Genomic DNA, 22627 nt, shown 5'->3' with positions numbered 1-22627 from the left:
CGCCAGTTTCTCCGCCAAGGGCTTAGTCCTTCTACCAAAGGTCCCTGTTGTACCCCTCGAGGGAGTTGCTGCTTCCAAGGCTCCCAGTTCCCATTTTTGGTGGACTTGGACTATTAGAAAAATTTTCCTTCTGTTGTGCTGAAAGCAATCTTCTGAAACGTCCATCCACTCCCTGGGGCACACAGCGGGTCTGCTTCCTCTTTTCCACGGCAGCCCTTCCAGAGGTTGAGGACCAGGGACGTGGCTCTTCTGTGGCATCTCTTTTCCATCTGACTTCCTGTTTGCCCTTCCTCTGCCCTCTGCCCACCCTGCCTTTCTTTCCTGAACACTTAGGCAGGTAATGTTCACCTGGTAGGTGGTGTATCACCTGGCCCTGCAGGAAGGTCCATATTAGCTGAGAAGACAATGGTGGATGTGCCAGACCTAGGGGACCACGTGGAAAGGGTGGAGGTGGAAATGACCAGACTGTAAAATGGAGGGTGGTTGGAGGGGCAACAGTGTCAGGCTTCATAGTTGCTTTTCCAAATGGTATAAGAAAGTTGGGCATTGTATCAGGACCCTGTTATTTTTTTACTCGCATTTTTATTGATGTTAAATCTAGTCCATCACCCAGGGTTTACTGAATACCTTCTGACCTCCTCACCAGATTTTCTCTTTATATGATCTCATCTTCACACAGCACTCCTAGAAAACAAAGGTGATGGTGACTCTCTCTTATCAAACTTCTGTTGGTTCCCCATTGCCCACAGGGAAGCACGTCCCTTAGTTTGGGATTTAAGGCCCTTCCTGGACTGACTATAAGCTGATTTCTTTTTTATCCTTATCCATCCCTATGTTTACTCTCTTCCTCCTCGGCCTCCTGTGTGCCCATGTGGAGGTCCTTAGGAGGGTGGATTTAGGAGCTGGAGGGGCTTGTGTGACCAACTTCTCTGATCTCAGTTTCTGTGTAATGAGGGTGATGCCATCCTTGCCTCGCCGTTCACACTCTCCAGTGAGGATGACGTGTAAGGAATTGTGCTGGGCTCTGTTAAGGACACCGCTGAGGAGGCTGCAGGGAGAAGGCACGCATGCAGATCCATGGCTGGTGTCAATGAGGAGAGTGCTCTGGTGAGCACAAGGAGGGCAGAGCTCTTTGGCTGGGGTAGCCAGGGAAAGCTGGGTCTCGACAGGTGAGCTGGAATTGAAAGGCGGGAGAAGGCTGCTCAGGTGGACAGAGTTCTGTGGACAAAGGCTCACAGGGTTGGGGAAGCAAAGAGGAGTGTAGCCAAAGTGCAAGGGGTGCATTTATGAGAAGGGGAGATAAAGCTGGAATAGCAGGTCGGGGAAGGCTGGAAGGCCTTGAGTGCCGGGCCAGGGTGTTTGACCTTGATTCCTGAGGGCAGCAGTGAGGAACCCTGAGGCATTCTGAGCAGGACGACACCATGGTGGAGTCCAGGTGTGCAGTGCTGGTGACCAGCCAAGAGGGAGGCAGGCCCTGAGGAAATGCTCCAGCTACAGCCCCTCCAGCTGCCTCGATGGGTGAGGTGTGTGCAGACTGGCCAGTGTGAGACCCTGAGGAGTTGTCAGGTCCAGCTGGCAGGAAGATTCCTCCCTGAGAAATCGCTCCTTACGGGACATAGACCTGGAGGGAATCTAACAAGCTGAGACAGAAACTCTAACCCATAAGCCTGGAAGTGATTAGGGAAAATGGCAGGCTGGTGGTAGAGCCTGTTCCTGATGCTATCCACAGGCTCAGACGCATTCGTTTCAGGCTTCTGGCCAATCCCAGGAACTGTGGGCTTTCTGTCCTGGTGATTTCTGGCCTCTTTAAGGAGTAGGGCTCGTTTTGTTGTGTGTTACGTCTTTTTGTACCTCATCTCCTGTGTGCCTGCTCGAAGAGGGGCTCTCTTGGAGGAGAGAGATGTGGAAAGAAAGAAATGGACAGCATTGTCCACTCCCACAAGGAGCCTGCAGTCTACCTAGTAAGCGGAAATGAATGTAAAACAACCTAAATTTGCATTTGATTAGAGCGGTTACGTTTTCCAAACATTTTAACAAATTTTTTATTTGGAAGTAATTTCAAATATACAGAAAAGTTGCAAGAATAAGAATATCTTAGTAAGCAATCCAGGTACCCTTTACTCCAATTCACTTAATATTCTATTAATATTTTATCTTGCTTGCTTTTTAATTTGTCTATAAGGGGTGTGGACTGGTTTTTTAAAATATTTTAAAATTCCTTACTGTTTTTAGTTATTCGGGGGCTCACATCATCTCAGATTTGGCCCATGAGGTGCTTCTCATGCCCCCATCATGTTTTGTTTTGTTTTTTAAGCACTTTCTTACTCTCTTAGTCCTGTGTCTACCCTGCCCCAGCCCTGGAATCAGCCATTTCTCCAAAGACTACTGGTCCTTTTAATGGGAAATGGTAATAGAGACCAAGATCTGGGTGCCAGGTATGCTCATAACTACTGGGTGTGGGGGCATCTTTGTTTCTAGATCTTTCCAACGGAGCTAGGAGGTATATGCATTTACATACACATACCTACCTTTATATGTGTAGTCATATGCATACATCTTTAGAAATCATGAGTTCACATCAGTATCCCCGTTGCAGTCCATCCCCAGAGGGCTCTTTCTAATGGTCCCCTTCCCATCTTTCTATATCCGTCCTTCCACAGGGAGAACACTGGCTCCCAACTGCATTTACGCATTAACTCATTGGTGAAATCCTGTAATACGTCTAAAATAGTTTCAGCGTGGTTTCGTCCCTATCACTACACAAAACCAACGTGACTAAAAGGAGTTGAGCATTTGTCTGTGGCTCTGCCCTTACCCCAGTCCTGTCCAGGAGGGAGAGGATGCAGTCAAGTGTTCATAAACTACTTGAGCTAGTTTTGTCTTTCTCCTTCAGGGTGGTTATGGTATTCATGTGAAGTACAGTCAGATTCATTTGTTTCAGTTCACTTCCGCTTTAGGGGTATTTTCCTCCTTCCCGTCCCTGTTGATTTAATTAAAAATTTAGTGTGTAAACCATTAACATGATTCTAAAAGTCAAAATTATAGAAAAAGTGTCACTCCTACTTCATCCCCTCAGCTCCCTTTGTCCTCATCCCTTATTTTGTGCTTTATCTTTCAGATACATCCTACAGTAGTGTTTGTTTCCTTATTTCCTCTTCTTTTGCATCCAAAGGGTAGCACAATATATGTGCTTTTTTGTCCAAGCACTTCTTAAAATCCTTTTTCTTTTTTTTTCCCCCTTCTGATCTGGAACAGGTAGGCTTCTATCACATGTGAGTTGTCAGATTTCTAGTCACTTGTGAAAGTCTGACGGTTTCTACCAATAGCTTTGTTAAATTAACTTTTATAATAGTGACTGTTACTTAATCCCTTAGTAATAGGCTTCTAGAATGATAAATTCTTAAGTGAAATGGAAAACTTTTTTTCATCGTCCACTGAGGTTGATAAAGATTCAGTGGACTCAGGTGAGATTTCCTGGGATGCAAGGTTTGTTGTGATGGGAATGAGTTATTTTTCACTGAGCAGATAGTGGTGCAGGGTTGATGGGGCACTTGCTGGCTTATCAGGGTCACTCTGAGCCCACTTTGATCCCATGTGTCCTTTTGTGCTTCCCTCTATTCCGCTGGCATCATGCAGCTTAGAGCCCATTCATAGCGGTTTGCAATTTTTCTCCTTTTGGTACTTGAGAAACCTCCTCCAATTGCCTTTTATTATTCCCAGATTCAACAACTAAATGTTATACATTTGAACTTCACAATTGTACAGTGCTTTGTGATGTTCACAATAGCATCTTATTGAATGTCTGACTTAATCCCTGTGAGACAGGAGAACAGGTAGCGTGTCTGTTTTGCAGGTGAAGAAACTGAAGCTCAGAAAAGGCAAGTGACAGAGTGGGGACTAGGGTCCAGGTCTTCTGACTTAGAGCCCAGAGTGGTCTGGGAGGACTGATGGGACAGCTGAGTTTATCACAAAGAGCCCACCTCCCTTCACCTCCGCCCTGTCTCAGAGCCAGCAGACGGAGATTTATGCCTTGTCGATCTCAGTTCTGTCCAAATCAGTAAATGTTACGCACCTGCTAAGTATTAGGCCATTCAGAACTGTCTAAAATCAGTTCAGAGCGTTTATATTAACAGTTTTGTTACATGAACAGTTATAATAGTGATTACTATTTAAAATAAATGGGCTACAAGCCAGGACTTAACAGTGTTTTTTTGTTTTAAACATTTAAATATATATATTTATTTATTTATTTGTTTGGCTGCATCGAGTCTTAGTTGTGACACGTGGGTTCTTTCGTTGTGGTGTGTGGGATCTTTCGTTGTGGCGTGTGGGCTCTTCGTTGCAGCGTGTGGGCTCCAGAGCATGCGGGCTCAGTAGTTGCAGCGTGCAGGCTCTCTAGTTGTTCACTTTGGCTCTAGAGTGCGTGGGCTTAGTTGCCCTGCGGCATGTGGGATCTTAGTTCCCCAACCAGGGATCGAACGCACATCCGCTGCACTGGAAGGCAGATTCTTAACCACTGAACCATCAGGGAAGTCCCATCGGCAGCGTTTTTTATTCTCAGAAATTTTAGTCACAGTAGGATTTTACCTATGCGTGCTTTGCTGTGTCCCAACAACCAAGAATGTGCAACAGTGATGCAGCTTGTTAGAGAGAGGGGTTTTGTATTTCTAATGTAAAAAAACTTAATGAAATATGATATTAAAGCAAAATCCCCTGTGAAACTTAAGGGTGACTCTTTTGCTATCATAGTAATTTTCTTTTTCAATAACTCAGATGATATATGTAACCAAAATAAGAATACCCTGTCTGTATATAATCATGTGAATTGAATACTCTCAGTTCAGAGTCAAAATATGCAGAAAGATTTGTGCTGGGATACTTTTGGTAAGCAATAGAATTGAAGGCCCACAGACTTGGTCTTTATAGTGTATTTAAGAGAATAGATTACATGATGCATTTTCATATTGACATGTGACACTCCAAGGCCTCCACTTGTTCAAGAATGAGATTCTGGTTCAGGTGTGACATTTTCAAAGTTCAGATTCATTTGGTGGACCTACCCTGGACTGAGTTATGCATGGCCGGTATCTCAGGAAGCCAAGGCTGAGAAGCCCCACATCATTCTCAGGGTATGGTTCGTGTGAGCAGCAAGATACTGCCTGCAAAGCCCTTTCTATTTTGAGAGGGAAGGTGTTCTCCCCAGGAGGAAAGGTCCTGGGCTGAGAGTGCAGAAAGCTTCTCTGGTCCTTGATAGGCTTTGGCTCCCCACGCAAACCCCCTGGAGTCAGCTCCCCCGCGAGCCGGGCTCGGGATGCCCCACAGCCTTGCCGCCTCGTCACTTGCCAGTGGGTGAAGTGGGACAGACCAGCCCTAACAGAGCCAAGGACAGATCCCAGGGCATCTGAAACCTGGGTGATATGGTTGAAGGACGATGAGGTTGTCCTTTCTCACAGGGCGGGGGGAGAGGGTGGCAGCTTGGTGAGGATTCCGGTTTCTTACCTGAAGCATCAGTGCCACTGGGTGTTCAAGTGTCTATTCAGCCCATCGACAGTCCGGAGTTGGGGGGTGGGGAGAGATAGTAGAGGTTAGCTTTTTAGGTAAGCAGGTCACCTCCCCTTCGTCGCTTGGCTTGGGCTGGGTTGGGTTAATGAGGTCCCTGCAAGGGAGATGTGCTGGCTTTGGGCTGGAAGGAAGGCAGACGTAGAGTCCGTCAGCATTCAGGGGTCTGTGTGTAGACACTGCACTGCATGTCATCTCATCTGCTTTCTTAGCTGCTTTTTAATCATACTTCCTAAATCCATAACACACACAACTTGGCTCCTGTAACAGTTCACGGTTGGAAACGCAGATGGTTCCTTGTATATGAGAATTGGGTAATCATCCACCTGACCTCCTGACTTGCCTGAGCAAATGTGGGATTCTGTATATACGTAGAGATCCAGGCTTGCAGACGGGAAAGGTAGAGTAAACAATGAACAGTTGGGAACATTTCCATGTCTGCCAGAGCCTTTCCAGGGCAGGTGTTCCCATAAATGGGCAACAAATCATACTGCCTTTTCCCCTTCTATAGGGAGGACTTCTGGGGAAAAGATCATGGCAAGAAGCGAGGGTTAAGAAAGATAGCAGTGCTTCATGGGTGCTCCGTTTCCTGTCTGGGAAGGGGGAACGGGGCTGTGAGGTGGGTCTGCTCTGACCCTGTCCACTGCTCTGGCCAGAACTGCAGTGGGTGGGGAGCTGGGGTCTCAGGACTCTTGGTTTGGACAAAGGGACCAATACCCATTAGGAACACTGAGTGTTCCCTCAACGTATGGAAGAAGCCCTCTGTGACCACAGCTTGGCCCTCGTGAATCCTTTCTCTCTCAAGCGTGATGCCAGCTATCTGAGGAGACTCTGGGGAGGTGGGACATCTCTGAGTCCAGGCCCCTGGTGGGGGGTCACGGGCCTGCTGTGACGGGCAGCTCGTGGTGTTTGGGGACTCGGCTTGTTGGGAGCACAGAGCTCCTGAAGGGAGTTCGTTTTCTGAGGGATGGTGCATGTGCATTGGTGTGGTCTCTGCAACTCTGATCCCCCACAGTCTTGCTTGGGAAGGCACTGTCGTGTGTCCTGTCCACGTGTGTGGCCCCTGTTGCTGTGCTCATGTGGCTGTACTCGGTGCCGTGTGTCCTGCTGCAACACTGTTGTGCAGCAGGGCAGATGGCTCTCGGCGTGGGTACCCGGCGACGTCCTGACCTGTGCCTGTTCTCTTTGCCTCCCCCAGAGAATTCTCAAAGGAAAGGGAGAAGGCGAAAGCACGGGGAGACTTCCAGAAGCTGCGGGAGAAGCAGCAGCTGGAAGAGGATCTCAAGGGCTACTTGGATTGGATCACCCAAGCAGAAGATATTGATCCTGAGAACGAAGAAGAAGGAGGAGAGGAAAGCAAACGAAATAGTAGGTGGCGCCCCTCCTGCTCGGGACCAGACAGAGCCTGTGTGCCCTTCAGATGCCTGCCCACGCAGGTGTCTCTCCCTCTCACCCGGTCTGAGACTGAGGCCTCCTCCCAGCCCTCCGGTTCCCTGGCCTGCACATCAGCGAGAGCCGTGCATTTACACCGACTCTGGATTTCTGCCTGGGGTGTGGGCTTTAGATACGTATCTCGTCTTGTGGCTTTATGGTCGGGGGGTCGTCAGCCGATTGTGCCGTTTGCCCCTCTGGAATGGAGTAAGCCCCTTCTCTGCAGCAGGGGTGCAGTAAGACACCCTTGCACCAGAGGAGACGAAGTTGTGCTTCCTCCAGTTCAGAGCGAGTTATTGGAAGGGGCCTTGAGAAGCAGGGCACCTTCGTCCCTTCTGCTCCTTGAAGCGGCTGCCACCTGCACCAGCCAGGGGACACCACATGCTTAGCCCATCACCAGCCAGGAAGACAGCAATTCACTGTTTAGGGCGGCGTTAGGAGGCATGTGAGTCAGCGGGGCCGCTCCGGAGCCCACCCAGCCGGTACCCCACACGGGGACACCAGGCATTGCTTGGTCCACCACTGGAATTCATTGTCATTGTCAGCCAAAGCATCTCTTTCATCATATGCCTTTCTTGCTCTTCCTCTTCCTGAGGCCATCTGTGCCTCCGGTAAAAGTGGAAATTGAAGTTCGGCAGCGGAGTTGACTAAGGTGTTTGTGATGTGTTTCAAATCTAGACTAGTTGATAGTAAAGACCGAGGGCGCTGGTCCATTGAGAGGCCTGGGGATGCAGGTTAGGCCCCGCCCCGTGGAAGATGGCTGGGTAGGCCCCCGCGGAGTGGAGCCCCTCCAACTTCATGCAGTCAGCCCTTCGTTCAGCAAAGCTGGGTGCGGGATGCTGGGCGGACTCGTGCCGGGGGAGGACGTGGTTTGCTCCTTCTGGGGAGGGCGGGCCCGCACACAGGTGAATGCGGCACGAGGGCACGGAGATGCGGGTCGGGCGAGGGGGCAGGCAGTGTGTCCAGAGGAGGAAGGGATGGCCTAGGGGTCTAGGGCATAGCTGTGGGCTCGTGGGACCTGGGCCTTGAAGGACAAATGGACCTGAGATATGTCAGGAAAAGCAATCTGAGTCGAGGCAGTGGTGTGAGAAGGACGTGGAGGTGGGCAGGCAAAGGCTCGGGGAGGCTGTGATGGGCTCTTCCTTCAGCCAGAGCCCCGAGGGTGTGCAGGTGAGGGTGGGACGAAGCAGGGAGGGTGGCCGAGTGGAAGCAGAGGCTGAGACCCAGGGTGGAGGGGATTCTTGACCAAGACGGCCTTCGCGATTCTCCAAGCCTGGGACTCGGTGAGTCTGTGTTTCCATGGAGAGTATTTCCTGTCATCGGGGATGCGCACTTGACTCAGTCCTGTGTGCTAATGTGGGGGGAGGCCGGTGCATGCAGGCCCCCTGCCTCCCAGGCTGCACGACTGCCTCCTCAAGGAAAGCCTGGGGGTCGCCCCCCGAGGCCGAGGGAACTGGGGAGATCTCTAGACTAGGTTTGTCGACTATGGGATGAGAGTTTCTAAGTGGACGTTCGTGTGAGTTCCACACCCGTGACGTGACCGCTTTGTGATGAGGTGTTAGGAGTGTCCGCATGTCTTCGGCGCAGCTCTGTCTGGGGCGTTCGCACCAGAATCCCATGGCCTTCTCGGCTTCTGCCCCGGCAGCATGGCCAGCACAAGCCCGCAGCTCAGGGCTGCCTGCCCCCCTCTTTCCCTCTTCGTTCCCAAGCTGCGGTGTTGACGCTGCCCCGCAGAGGACCCCCAGCCCCCGGCCCTGCTCTCCTAAGCCCAGCCCGTCACCTGTTCTGTGTAAACGGGCAAAGGTCTCGTCCTTTCTCTGGAGCAGAGCACGTTGCCCTGCCAGCGTGGGCGTGTCCTGTAGGGGCTGAGCAGGGCCCTCTTCTGTGGGTGGATGTCCTTTCGTCTCCTCATTGCTCCCCCTCTAGAAACAGACAGGGGGCTACCTTAGCGGAGCCAACATCAGTTGTGCTAGAACTGTTTCTGTGGCCCGTGATTTGAGGAGTAGGGATTTTTGCTGGACTTGAGCCATTGTCTCCCAGTCATCCTGAGGGTCCACTCTTGTGTCCTAGCCCATTTCCTGTGTCCTGCCCCTGCCTGTAAGGGAACGTCTAATGGCAAAATCAGTGCCTCTACCTTTGGAGACCTTGCTGTGGTACCTTAGTGTGAGACAGAGTGGAGAAACTGGCATCTTAACCCAGGGCCTGCTGTCCACTGTGGGAGCCCAGAAGGGCTCGGGGGTGCGGGCTGTGGGGGAAGCAGGGAAGGCCCCGCGGAGAGGCCGTGTCCCTGTTGCGCTCTGAGGGATGAGCAGCCTTTGGCTGTGGAAGGTTGGCGGCGGGGGAGTGCTTTTCAGGCTGAGGAAATGGCATAAAGAAGGTGCAGAGGTACACATGTTCAAAACCCTTAAGTGCATTACTTAGTAAAGTAATCAAGGAAAGAAATAAAGCCCCCTTAAAAGTTGCAGAGCCTCAGAATTTACTGTGCAACTGGTGCTCCAGTGCCCAGAAAGCTGCGCCGTGTCTCAGGGACGTCAGCATCATGGCTTCTGCTCTGCGCAGTGATGTACAAGTGAACATGCAGGACCAGCTCGGTGCTTGGTCCAGAATGGCACCTCCTTCCAGTGTCCCCTGGCTTTTCATCGGCTCCTTTGCCAGGTGCTGGGGTGTCCTGTGGAGCGAGGCTTACAGTATTTTCCCAGTTGTCAGAGTCCCAGAGCCTTGACGGATGACGGTTGGAAATGAAGATGTATATCCCAGGCTGTGGGAACCATGTTGAGGTTTAACTGATTTGAGAAGAGACCCCAAGCCTCCTCCCAAGGAGCACATTCCCCGCAGCTCAGACCTTCTGGAGGAGCAGTGCTGCCAGGGTTTCCCTGGGGCCTCCCGTGGCTGCCAACCGTTTCCTCCTTGCCACAGCCAGAAACACAGGGGAGAATGGCTCACCTCAGCCCACGTGGTCCTCCTCACCAGCGAACAGTGGCTGACTTACCACCTGCACACACCAGGCCTGGTCTCTGTCACCTGTTGGCAGGCAGTGAAGCGTGGGCATCACCACTGTCCTCCCCGAGTGTGTGAGACTCACCCCCGACCCCAGCCCTGCCCTGCATTCTCTCTGGAGAACAGGTGGGGCACTCCTTCGGGCTCCTGACTGTGTCCACACTGCCTCAGGATGCTAACTCCATCCACTGTCCTTTTCAGTTGGGTCATGGATGCATTGGGACAGTTTCCTCCCAGACATGGAGGAATTAAGTGACAGTGTGAGAAGAAGCCTCCCTGATGGCTGAGGCTCAGCCTAGACAAAGGGGACTCTTGGGAGCCATTAATAACAGCAGGTGTCATAAGCCCAACAAAGGCAGCGGTGGGGCCAGGAGGCACGTTGATGTCCCTTCTCTGGAGTTGGCTGCAATCGAGTTTGGTGACTTGGAATTTGGACCGGAGTATTAGGCACATCACCCAACATCTCTGAGCCCCAGTTTCCTTGCCTGCAGGAAGGGGCAAAAGCTATTTGCCCACAGAGTTGTCATGAGGGTTAAATGTTCGATAACTGGTGAGAGTCGTCATAGCTGTCACAATACTTGCTGCTGCTGCTGTTGTCGTTAAACTCCAAGGAAACTTGACCTAAACAGAATTCTTTTTGGAGAAGTACTAGCTCTCTACGCAACCTCAGGGTGAGGACCCCTTTTCGGATCATCCCTGTACTTTCGTGTTGAAGAACTATAAGGTTCTCAAGTATTGATGGAAAACAAACCTGTCGACTCGGTCACTTTTGAGATATGGTAGCACAGCCCTCTGGCCCTTGAAGTCCATTTCTAGTTTGGTGATGCTTGGTGTCAGAGAACAGATGTCAAATCAGGTGCTTGGAGATGCACCCACATCATCTTTTCTCTCTGATCTACTGTCTGCATCTGCGATACCCAACTCTGGCTGCATTGGGTTGGCCAAAAGGTTTGTTTGTTTGTTTCTGTAAGATGGCTCTGGTAGCACTTAGTTGCCTTCAACTTCATTCAAAACAATTTTGTTAGATCGTATGTGACAGCCGTCATATCAGTGTGCACTTAAAAAGAGACGTCAAAATTGGTGAATTTTTGTGTAGCCATTTTCATATTGAAGATGGAAGAGAAAAGCGACATTTTCGGCATATTATGCTTTATTATTTCAAGTAAGGTAAAAATGCAACCGAAATGCAAAAAAAAAAGATTTGTGCAGTGTATGGAGAAGGTGCTGTGACCGATCGAATGTGTCAAAAGTGGTTTGTGAAGTTTCACGCTGGAGATTTCCTGCTGGACGATGCTCCACGGTCAGGTAGACCATGAAGTTGAAGTTGGTAGTGATCAAATTGAGACATTAATTGAGAACAATCAACGTTATACCACGCTGGAGATAGCCAACATACTCAAAATATCCAAATCAAACATTGAAAATCATTTGCACCAGCTTGGTATGTTAATTGCTCTGATGTTTGGGTTCCACATAAGCCAAAAAAACCTTCTTGACCGTATTTCCACATGAGATTCTCTACTTAAACGTAATGAAAACGTTCTGTTTTTAAAACAAATTGTGATGGGCGATGAAAAGTGGATACTGTACAATAATGTGGAACAGAAGAGATCGTGGGGCAAGGGAAATGAACCACCACCAACCACACCAAAGGCCGGTCTTCATCCAAAGAAGGTGATGTTGTGTATATGGTGGGATTGGAAGGGAATCCTCTGTTATGAGCTCCTTCTGGAAAACCAAATGGTTAATTCCAACAAGTACTGCTCCGAATTAGACCAACTGAAAGCAGCACTTGATGAAAAGCGTCCAGAATTAATCAACAGAAAACGCATAATCTTCCATCAGGATAATGCAAGACCGCATGTTTCTTTGATGACCAGGCAAAAACTGTTACAGCTTGGCTGGGAAGTTCTGATTCACCCACTGTATTCAGCAGACATTGCACCTTCGGATTTCCGTTCATTTAGGTCTTTACAAAATTCTCTTAATGGAAAAAATTTCAATTCCCTGGAAGACTGTTAAAAGACACCTGGAACAGTTCTTTGCTCAAAAAGATAAAGAGTTTTGGGAAGATGGAATTATGAAGTTGCCTGAAAAATGGCAGAAGGTAGTGGAACAAAAGGCTGAATACATTGTTCAATAAAGTTCTTGGTGAAAATGAAAAATGTGTCTTTTATTTTTACTTAAAAACCAAAGGCACTTTTTGGCCAACCCAATACGTGACAGTCACCTGGGGAGTGAGGATGCATCCTGGTGCCATGCCCCACCCCACACTGATTGACTGGTCTGTGATGGCACCCACGCATGGCTCCCTGGAGGTTCCAGTGTGACACCAGGGTTGGGGACTCCTGAATGCCAGCACGCTGAATATCACACTTGGAAGAAGACAGAAGGAGAGACATTCCTTCCTTTATGCCTATCTGGTAGCTACGGTGACAGGTACCTCTGGCTTTGTGCGTCCACAGATTATGTACAACGCCATTTTCCTAAATTTCCTGATAGAAAGCTGGTGTTACACAATTAACTGAATGGACAAGATTCCCTTGGAAGTTAGTTCCTCAGCGTTTGGGAAATCTTCAAGGATAATTTATTTAACTTTTTGCTGAGCTTCAAGTTTCTTAAGAAACTCTGCCAAATCTCAAAGTGATTTTTTTAGACGTATGCAGCTGTTTCTGAGTTAACAATGGAGTTTTGCTGGGGCCATTAAAACCTGAAAGCCTAAAATTCTATTTTAAACACTTCTCATTGTCAGCGATTAGTTTTTTTTAAAAAAAATAGCATTAAAAATAATGAAATCCTTTTCAAGGAAGCTCATTCTAAAATTCTGGCTAGAAAAGCAAGGCATTTTACTGTGGGAGCTATGAATGATCAATAATCCCTGTAAGGGGGAGTATTTGATGCCCAAAGAAAGAGAGGGGAGGATACCTGAAACTCCAACTCTGACCACTGGGGAGAGCCTCTGTCTTCACTTCATCAGATCAGCTGTCCTGGAGGCTGTGAGCACTGTTCCTGCCCGCTTCGCACTGGGAAGCTGCCCCCTCAGTGTACAAGGTTGTCATAGCTGGCACCTCCCTTCTGCACATGCCACCTCGATGCCTTTTACTGCAGTGTTTGATTTGCGGGGTGGGCAGAAAACCAGAGATGCCATAGCTGTTTGCAAGCACAAAGCATGGGAATTTGTTGGTCCTGTTTAAAAGGTTGTGTCTTCAAATTTTGATTTATAAAACTGCTTTCATCACAGTCAAACCACCTCAGGGCGCAAGTTCAAAATGGAAAACATTCAAGTAAAAGCCGGAAAGCAAACAGCAGCAGTTAGAGCTGCATATGGTAAACATGCATCCAGGACACCTGCCCTCTCTGGAGAGGGCCCAGGGCTGGAGTTACGGGAGACACCCGCTCCCCTGGGTGGTACTGGGAGCCGTCGTCTGCCCGGGGCTGGCCTCATAGGAGCTGGTGAGAGACGGACTTGGGGATGGTTGCCCCACCATGATGAGGAAGGCGGGCACTCCTGCCAGGTTTGTGGAGTCCCGACTCAGGGTGGTGTTTGTTTTTAATATACTTGGATTACATAAGCAATGTTTGCCCACTATAAGGAATTCATATAATATCAAAGTTTAGAAAATAAGACCATTCTCTCATCCCTCTTCTTAGAGGGAAGCAGGTGTGGCAATGGGGGCCTGTTCTTTCCGGCCTCATCTGTGCACATGAGAACCTGCATTTGCACAGACAGCACGCTCACTGGTCCCCACCGTTAGATCGCCCAGCACGGATGGTCCTGTAACTTGCCTCTTTCACTGAACCGTGTGCCGTAGACGTCTCCCTGTGTTTTTTTAAACAACATTTTGGCTATTTTCAATAAGTGGCCAGTTTAAATCTGCAATGGACTGGATTATCTATAGAGCACATGGAGTCTACAGCAGTTGTCAGAGTTGCAGTTTTACGCTTGTTTGTGTGATTGTCTGGTTGCTGTCTTCCTCTGCCACGAGACTGGGAGCTCCGTGGGGGCAGGAATGGGGTCTGCTTCTATTCTGCACAGGGTGGCTGGCCCCTGGCACAGTCTTTGTCACACGTACAAGCTCGCAGTGGTTACTTGTTGAATGAAATAGCACCAGATAATCTCTATCACATGCTTCCTTTGTGCCAGACACTGTTCTAAAGGCAGTGGGTACGTGAGTCTGTTATTCCTCACACAGCTCTGAGGCCAGAACTTGACAGAGGGGGAAGGCGAAGCACAAGAGAGTAAGCAGCCTCTCAGGGCCGCATGCCTGCTAAGTGGCAGAGCTGGGATTCCAGCCAAGGTTTTGCCACAGTCTGCATGTTCGCCGCCACTTATTCCCCCAAACGCAGCAGTTGTGTGACCACCGGTGCCCTTCGTCCCATGGGAGCGATTACCAGAAAGGGTTTTGCTGGGTCCCAGAGGAGGCCCATTTCAGAAATGTACGTGTTATGCCGAGTGGCACCACTTCCCATTCCCACCAGTCGTGCGTGCAAGTTTCCCCCGTGCCCTTGCCCACCCGCCATTCCTTCCGCTGCCCTTGCACTGCCCAGGGGCGTGTGGCCTCTGCTTCAGAGTGGCCATTGTATCACAGAGCTGGATGGGGCTGGAGACCCTAGAATCATTTTCTTGTGACCCAGTGGCCACAGGGGAGTTGTCATGGTTGACTACGCCTCGCCAATGCTTGTATCACTATATTTCACCCTATTTACAATTCACCTCTTAGAACGACTCTGTGATGTGCAGGTCCAACTGTTATTAACATCTTACAAGTGAAGAAACTAAGGTTGAACACCATCAGGTACCACGTCCACAGTCATTCAGCCAGTAAGTGGCAGGGCTGGGGTTAGACCTGGTCTGTCCAGGTCCAGAGGCCACCACTTGAACCCCTAGTGTCCTGCTTTATATAGTGATGCTGGCTGGACTCACAGAGCCGGTCAGCACCCAAGACTCCTGCTGAAGTGCCCTCTCCCTAACACCTTTCCTACAGGGGAAGCCAGACCTTGGGAACCTTTGTCCAGAGAGGGTTAGTTGGTTGTTTATTTAGGACAGGTTTTTGCAGGCAGGCGTTCTGTATACTAGCTACAGAAGGTGCACGTCCGCTCTCCCCATCAGATCCTGAACTGTAGGTTTCTCCGTGCAAGGAGGGTAGTTTTGGGGTTTGTGTATCAGAGCCCGTGGATGGGGCCACCTCTGGCATCCTCGGGCCTGCTGGCATTGCTGTTGCTGCTCTCTACTGAAGCATAATGGAATTGCCTGTGTTCCACCCAAGGGGTCACATTGGCCGACTTACTAAAAGAGGATAAGAAGAAAAGGAGGTTTCGCTGCTTTCGCCAACGCAGGGCTAAAGATCACGGTAAAATGCTGAGATTGAACTTTCTCTTTGGGAGACTCTTCTTCCCAGACTTCTGGCGCCTTTTCCTTACACATGGGCATGGTGTGAGGTGCATGTGCTGTGTGCTGTGTTTGTAAGATGCCTATGTTTTCATTTGATTTCTTTGAAACTTGGCCGTGTTGTTTTCCTCTTGTCTTTCCCCCAGATGTGTGTCTTAGCCAACATAGCATTGCAGTTTCCTCTGTTTGAACTGTACCTTTTAAAGAAGCAGCTGAACCAACTCAGAAAATTTATTTAATTCCGCACGAATATTCTTAGACTGGACGACAGACTTTTTAAACACTTTCCCCCAAATGATGGTTTTTAATCTAAACTGTTTGGAAATTCCAATGATGTTATTTGATTGATTTTTTTCTTTTCCAGGTTACATGTTTCACATGGCCTCTGGGTCTTCCAATCTCTGGCTGGTTTGCCCAGGACCAGGCTAAAGCTAGTAGTGTCAGTTTCAAGAATGAAGTTAAAAGCAGACTTCTAGGATGCTACGATTTGGGGGCCCTTGCTTTTACAAGTGGGAATGGGGAAAGGGCTTATGTAGGAAACAGTTGAGTATCTATCTGTGCTCTAGACTAATGCTTATCATAGTCCCTCATCAGAAGCCCTGGGGTTGGCATCAGGACCATCCCCATGCAGGGCAGTTATGCAAACAACTGGTGTCCTGCCCTGCCTGCCCGAACCACCCCTGTGGTCCCACAGCAGCACAAGGCTTTGCCTGTGCACACCTGGTTAGTGTCACCGAGGTCGGCCCTGGCCAGACAACTTTGGAGGAGTCTGTGTGAGAAGATTCAGACTTAGGGACACAAAGCCAGCCGCCAGGAGAGCAGAGGGTTTACGTTGCCCTGTTTGCTGAAGAGTGGTCTCAGCCATTCATGGGAATGCCGAGCGCAGCGGTGATGGGAACTGGACTTGAGCAAGTCCTGGATGGTCCAAATGAAGGTTGTATTAGATTCCTACTCTCTTCAGAAGGCCCGAAAGTGGAAAGGGACACCGAGTATGAGATATGAGCCCTTCGTCACTCTGAGAGCATGCGTGTATTTGTGTGTTGATTTCCCTCTGAATTCACAAGCCAGGCAGATACAGTGGAGAATTAACGTGGGCCTCAGCTAAGCAGGAAATATTGTGATGGCCATGAGAAATACGTTTTCAAAGACTGACGCCTACAAGCTCCGGTGGGTTGTCACGAGCAGATGAGTGGTTCCCGTCCTAGGGGAGCAGAGACCCCTCCTTGGGCACATAGGTGCCCACCCTCCTTAGCGGGGGCTTGGGCCTCGTGGCTTTTCAAGGATTCTTGAGGCTTCTGGGTGAGCCTTGAGATCTGCAGGAAGAGGAAGCAGCCTTATGTTTTCAGGAAACTTTCTGTATTTTGTTGGGGTCGGGGGGTCTTTTATTTACTGAGCTACCTAGGAACCCTAAAGAAGGCCCCTGACATTACTGGTGGTGCTAGTGGGGTTGAGGCCCTTGTCGGGATGCTGTGCTCCCCATGTCACTGGTCATACAGAAATAGTTACTGATCAGGGCATGATTCTTGCTTTAGACACAGAAACCTTGGTCTGGCCTTGACCCACATTCTCCAACACGAGTCTGGCTTCTTTACAGCAACAAGACTCCGTTACCCTGTGACGGCTGAGCGTGTCACCACTAGCAAGCACAGGCAAATTCCTCCAGGGGATGTCATGGCACTGCTCGTGCTTGTCATGAAAATAAGATAAAAACACAAGATCTTGGCTTTGGAGCCCCTGTCCCCAAGGAAGGCAGCCATGACCCTGCCACTGCTCAGTTGTCTAACCTCACCACCACCCCCGCCTTTGAAAGGAAAGAGTGAGAAGCTTTAGGCTGCTGGGGCGTGGAGGAAAGCGCTGGAAGAGACCCGTGAGAGTGCAAGAAAGCCTGTCCCGTGGAGAACAGGGGAGCGAGGGTCCTAGAGGCCCAGGACACGTGTGAGCGAGACTGTCCCAAGAGGAGGCTGGCGCGCTCCAGGCTCACTTGGCAAGGGTCCCCGTGGTTCCTGGCCCCGTGGCTGGCAGAGGTCTCTCGGGGTCTGCTCCCTCCTCTGCTGCCCCACTCTCCAGGGCACTCTGCCAGGAGGTGACTTGGACCCAGTTCTCATGGGCCAACTGCTGGCCTCCTGGCCACCCTCCTGAGGGGTGGGCAGCAGCTTCCCAGTACTGCTCGTGTCTTGCTTTCCTTGCCGGGCTGTGGGGGAATGCAAGGGAAACCCCCTTGGTGCTGGGAGTAAAAAACAGCCTGTGGGTATTTCCCCTTTACAGCAGTTCTGTCAGGTTACAGGTAAATTGGTCTTAGAGGTGCAGTTGCCCAACAGCTCATTTATAGATTCGGTAACTAAGCCCTGAGAGGAAAGGGGACTTGTCCCCGTACCACCGATGACAGAGACCAAGCTTCTCTGACATCTGTCCTAGAGGCTTTGGGCTCAGTAGCCTCCATCACTGAAGGAAGTTAGTCTGAGATGTTGCTGTGCCTGTTAGTGGTGAACATAATTTGGGGGCTGCCTATTTGGACCCACACAGAGGCTCATTCAGACCCCTGGGTGCGCGTACCCATGCACGTGTGCGTGCGTGTATTTGTGTGTTGATTTCCCTCTGAATTCACAAGCCAGGCAGATACAGTGGAGAATTAACGTCGTCCTTCAGAGAGAAGGTAGATAGAGGAATGTTTACACGTTGGTGGAGATGGTGTTGTGCTAGCCTGAGAAACAGCGTGTTTCCCCGGTTTATTTTGTGTGGCATTACCCATGATAGCGTCCAGGCCCTACAATTAGATCCTAAAGAGAAATAGTGTGACCCGCTATCCACAGAGAGTGCTCCTAGCGGGGGCCGAGCCCAGGCTGCCTGGGTGGCCCTGGCAACTCTCACTTGCAGTCCAGGGTGTGCTGGGCTCCTGGCTGGCTGGCACCATCCCCTCGCCGACAGCAGCAACTCTGGACCCCTTCTCAGGCGCACACACTCGAAGCCTGAGGGTCTGCCCTGGAGCTCTCCCCAGAGATCCCAGTACCTGAAATCAACTACAAAGCATAGGCCCTGAGCTACCCTAGATTTTCCGCAGGCAGATTGCAGGGCAAGTCAGCATCCTGTCACAGGCAACAGGCTTGTTCTAGTGCCTGGTTTCAGCTGGAGTCATTGAAAAGTGTTTTCAAATTCATATTTTAAAAATGAAAACTTCCTCAACAAAGCTCTAAATTTTCCTGAAACGTGTAAAGGAAAAGGACTAATAACCTCTCTGCATGCAGATGGCCCCGGCTTCTTCTGCAGGAGGGTCTGGTGCCTGTAGGTCTGAGGGGGTCTCTCTGTTGCAGCCCTAATTAGGCCTAGCCACTCGTCAGCAGTGAATGCTGAATCCCTGCTCAAGGGGGCAGAGAGGTGACCCTGAATGGGGCAGTTCTGATGCTGCGGCAGCTATTTAGGGAGAAAGGCACATGTTCTGATAATTCGTCCTTGGGTTTACTTACTTGGGCTTTTATAATTCTTTCTGTTTGCATTTTTATGAAGTCCCAGTAGTCCCCATCCCACCTGGATTTTTGAACTCCCCACATTTGCTGGGCTGATCTCCTGGAAGTGGTCTGGCTAATTAGGACCAGACACCAAGGCTGGTGGGTAACAGGCTTGCTTGGTTTTTGGAACTTTTTGATTTATGGAGTTTTAAGTATATACCCATACACATACCAACATGTACCAATACTGAAACATACACCAGTATATTTAAGGATGTACCAAAGCCACACGGGTGGTGTGGCACAGTGGCAGGGACTCAGGAGAGCTTTCTCCTCACACGTCTGAGCTGCGTGTCCCAAGGCAAGTGGGTCAGTTCTCTCATCTGTGAAATCACAGCGTTTGTTCATGTCCTCTCAGAAGCCCCTTCCAGTTCTAACAGTCTGTGATTCTCCTGTCTTGATTTTTTTAAATGTAGATGGGATCCTACTGGGGCTAAGTGAAGTGAAATCCATATCAATTTATGAACATTAAAAAAATGAATGCCTGGTGCAAGTGAAGGGTGAAATGTTTTAATGTACAAACAAGCTCCTTGGTTATGCCCACTGGGCCCTGTGTCTTCAATACGTCTGGAAAAGGAAACACTCCTTTGGCTGCAGGGAGAGGCTGGAGTGGACGGGAAGGGTGCCAGGGCCCCGGCCAGAGCCTGGCTCCTCGGCTTGTGGGGAGGGACTGGATCCAGATCCATTTCCAGGACCAGATGAGGTCACGACGTTCTAGCGTGGTCACTGCTCCTTTCCCCCACCTGGCCCTTCTTCTCCTCCTCCTGAGCCCTAGGGACGTGATTCTGGAACAGATTTATTTATTTATTTATTTATTTATTTATTTATTTTTTTTTTTTTTTGCGGTACGCAGGCCTCTCACTGTTGTGGCCTCTCCCGTTGCGGAGCACAGGCTCCGGACGCGCAGGCTCAGCGGCCATGGCTGACGGGCCCAGCCGCTCCGCGGCATGTGGGATCTTCCCAGACCGGGGCACGAACCCGTGTCCCCTGCATCGGCAGGTGGACTCTCAACCGCTGCGCCACCAGGGAAGCCCTAGAACAGATTTATTTATTAGGGACCTATGGCTCTGTAGGTGTCAAACAGTGATGCCAGAAAAGTTGCTTTCCATACAACAGGCTAAATTAGAAATAACTCAGTTTAAGACAGAAAAGATACAAACCAGGGGTGTTGGCCGAGGCTGGTTCAGAAGTGCAGAAGGCTGTTCAAAAGAGGATCCTCTGTGCAGTAGTAGAAGTGGGCAGGGCGAAGTGACACTGGATTTGGACCATCTAGGGAGTGTCGCCTTGCTTCCAGGGAGCTCCAGGAAAGCTTTTCTGAGATGATGGATTCATCACTTATGGGCCTCACTGATGGCCTGACACTGCAGACCCACTCTGTATCTCACCTCTTATAGTTCTGCCAACAGCCCTATGAGGTTAAGTACTCCCCAGTTTACGGATGAGAAAATGAAGCCTTGGAGATGTTCGGTCACAAGTGTGGGGTTAAACTTAGACCTGGCCAACCTGAGAGCCCGCCTTAACCACTGTCCCATCCCACCTGAAGGATGGAGCCCGCTTGGCGAGCAGGAGGATTCTCTCCACCAGTGCAGCCTCAGTTTCTGCTTGGGGAGTTCAGTCTTACTTCTTATCTCCCCACACCCACCCTTAGTCCAGGGAGCAGCTTGTACATTTCATTCACTAGTAGTTGGCATAGAGCCAGAAATGCAAAATGATGTCCTTCCCCCCCCCCCGCCCCGCTTCCCATAGGCAGGGTGGTGTAATTTATCTGTTTGGATCAGATCATTTGAGAAACAAGCTTTAGGAATGAAATGCAGCAACTCTGTTGATGTCATCATGGGACATGGCCCCAGAGAGTAAAAAGCCACAAAGCTTTAGCCCGTTCGGAAGAAGTTTGCCCTTTCAGAAATAGTGACTGAAGTTACAGTATGATTAATAGTGGTTAATATTAGAACCATGAAGTGGTAAACTGTTAGAGATGGAAGTGACCCTCAGGAGTCTAGAGATAGTGTCCCCACTTTACAGGCAGGACACTGAAGCCTGAAGAGAGGTGGGACTGCCCAGGGCAGAGCCAGGACTGAACTGAGGCCGAGGGCCCTCACCCACCCACCCCACCCCCGCCCCATGCTGCTCTCAACTTCTGTCCTCTTAGTGGTGGCACAAAGCACCAAGAAAAACATTCCACATAGACGACTCATGCTCATATTTGTAAGGGCCTCCCACCATGATTTTCTTTTTGCTGTTCCTGAAGATAAGGGTGACCCTATAGGAGGAACCTCTAACAATGAACTTGGCTGACTCACGATTTTTCAGTCTTTCTGCTGAAGTCAGAGCATGGAACAGTCGTGGAGAAGTGAATTGCATGAGCAGCCTCCTGTGTCTGTGTGTTTCTATCTCTTGATGGAGCTTTTTGTTAAAGGTTTTCCTGTGATTGGATTGTGGGCTTTTTTTTTTTTTTTTTTTTTTTTTTTGCGGGCGGGCGGTGTTTTTGTCTGTTTTTTGCATGGAATGGTGAAAGAGTGAGTCAAAGTTTGTAGCTGGTTTCTTTCGACTTAATTAAGGAAGAAAAAGGTTATTCTGTGAGAATACCAGATGTATTATATGGTTCTGTAATGATCATTTTGTCTTCACTTTTGAAACCTTTGCCTAAATGTGCCTGGAGGTAGCTATTGAGCCCCACCCCTCGCAAGCAGGCTCAGTTCCCTGGGTGCTCACAGAAGGGAAGGGGTCTTCTTCGGTGCCTCAGAAAAGATGTTTCTCGGCTCTCTGGGCCCTTCAAGTCAGGTCTGTGTCCATCCTTGCCATTCACACCCTGTCTCTCCCCTGAGCAAGGTCCGCAGGCGTGCACTGTACAGACAGAGCTCGCTGGTCCCGCACCTTCGCCCTGCATGCCTGAACTGGTCTCAGACTCCGCCCCACAGCACTCCAGGCACCACTGCCGGGTTTTACAGATGAAACCAAGGCGTCCTTCCTAAGAGGAACCATATGGGCAGAGCTTGCAGGGGGAAAGGCTTTCCTGTTGGCACCGTTAGGTCTATAAAAACCATAAGGTCACTGCAGTTCAAAGTTACGCATCAAGGAATAGAAGTGCATGGGTTCGGGTGATTCTCCTGTGTTTCAACCTTTGACCACTTCTTGTAACCCCAGAGCAGAATTAGTCATTACCGCACTTGCTCAGACCCCTGCGGTAGCTCTTGTCACAGTAGATTGAAGTCCACCAGGGGACTACCTCTCCCATGGGCCCTCCAGGGCAGGTGCAGCGCCCAGTCCCTCTCTGCGTCCTGCATCTCCTTTGCTGCCTGGTCTCCAGCACACGTCCGTGATGTTTCTAGGGTTGAATCAAGTGGAGGAGAAAAAACACCCGTGTGCCAGATGGTGGCTCTGGGTGGGTCCCAGGGCCTCCTGACACTAGCAGGTGCATTTCAACATTTCTTCTACTTCTGCTCATGATCCTGCTATGGGGGAGGGAGATGTGCCCAGAGACCCTGGTAGCACTGGGACCACAGGCAGCTTTGCCTTCTGGTCGCTGGCTGGGAGAAAACCTTCTTCTCCCCATAAGACTACTTCTTGGTGCTCTAGTGCTGGTGTCTTTGGTCGGCACCTTCTGCATCTTGGCTTCACAAGCTAGGCAGAAGAACATCCGATAGATTAACGGAAAATGAGTCAAATTCTTAAATTTTTAAAGAGATTTTATGCTTGGTACCTTCATGCACTCCTCCCTCTAGAATACTTCCTCTCCTTCAGTATATTT

General features: G+C 49.8%; 1 protein-coding gene across 1 annotated transcript in view; it reads left to right on the top strand.

Annotated features, from left to right (window-relative positions):
- Positions 1–22627, top strand: part of CACNA1D (calcium voltage-gated channel subunit alpha1 D) — a 321901-nt gene that overhangs the window by 208124 nt on the left and 91150 nt on the right. Inside the window, exon 9 of the mRNA XM_081245584.1 lies at positions 6758–6927. Within this exon, the coding sequence (XP_081101710.1) occupies positions 6758–6927 (170 nt within the window). The remainder of the gene's footprint in view (positions 1–6757; positions 6928–22627) is intronic.

This window comes from Mesoplodon bidens, assembly GCF_964165515.1.
Source record: "Mesoplodon bidens genome assembly, chromosome: 10".
Classification (NCBI taxonomy): Eukaryota; Metazoa; Chordata; class Mammalia; order Artiodactyla; family Ziphiidae; genus Mesoplodon; species Mesoplodon bidens.
The sequence above is the reverse complement of the archived record's forward strand: the minus strand, read 5'-3'. Positions and strand labels throughout refer to the sequence as shown.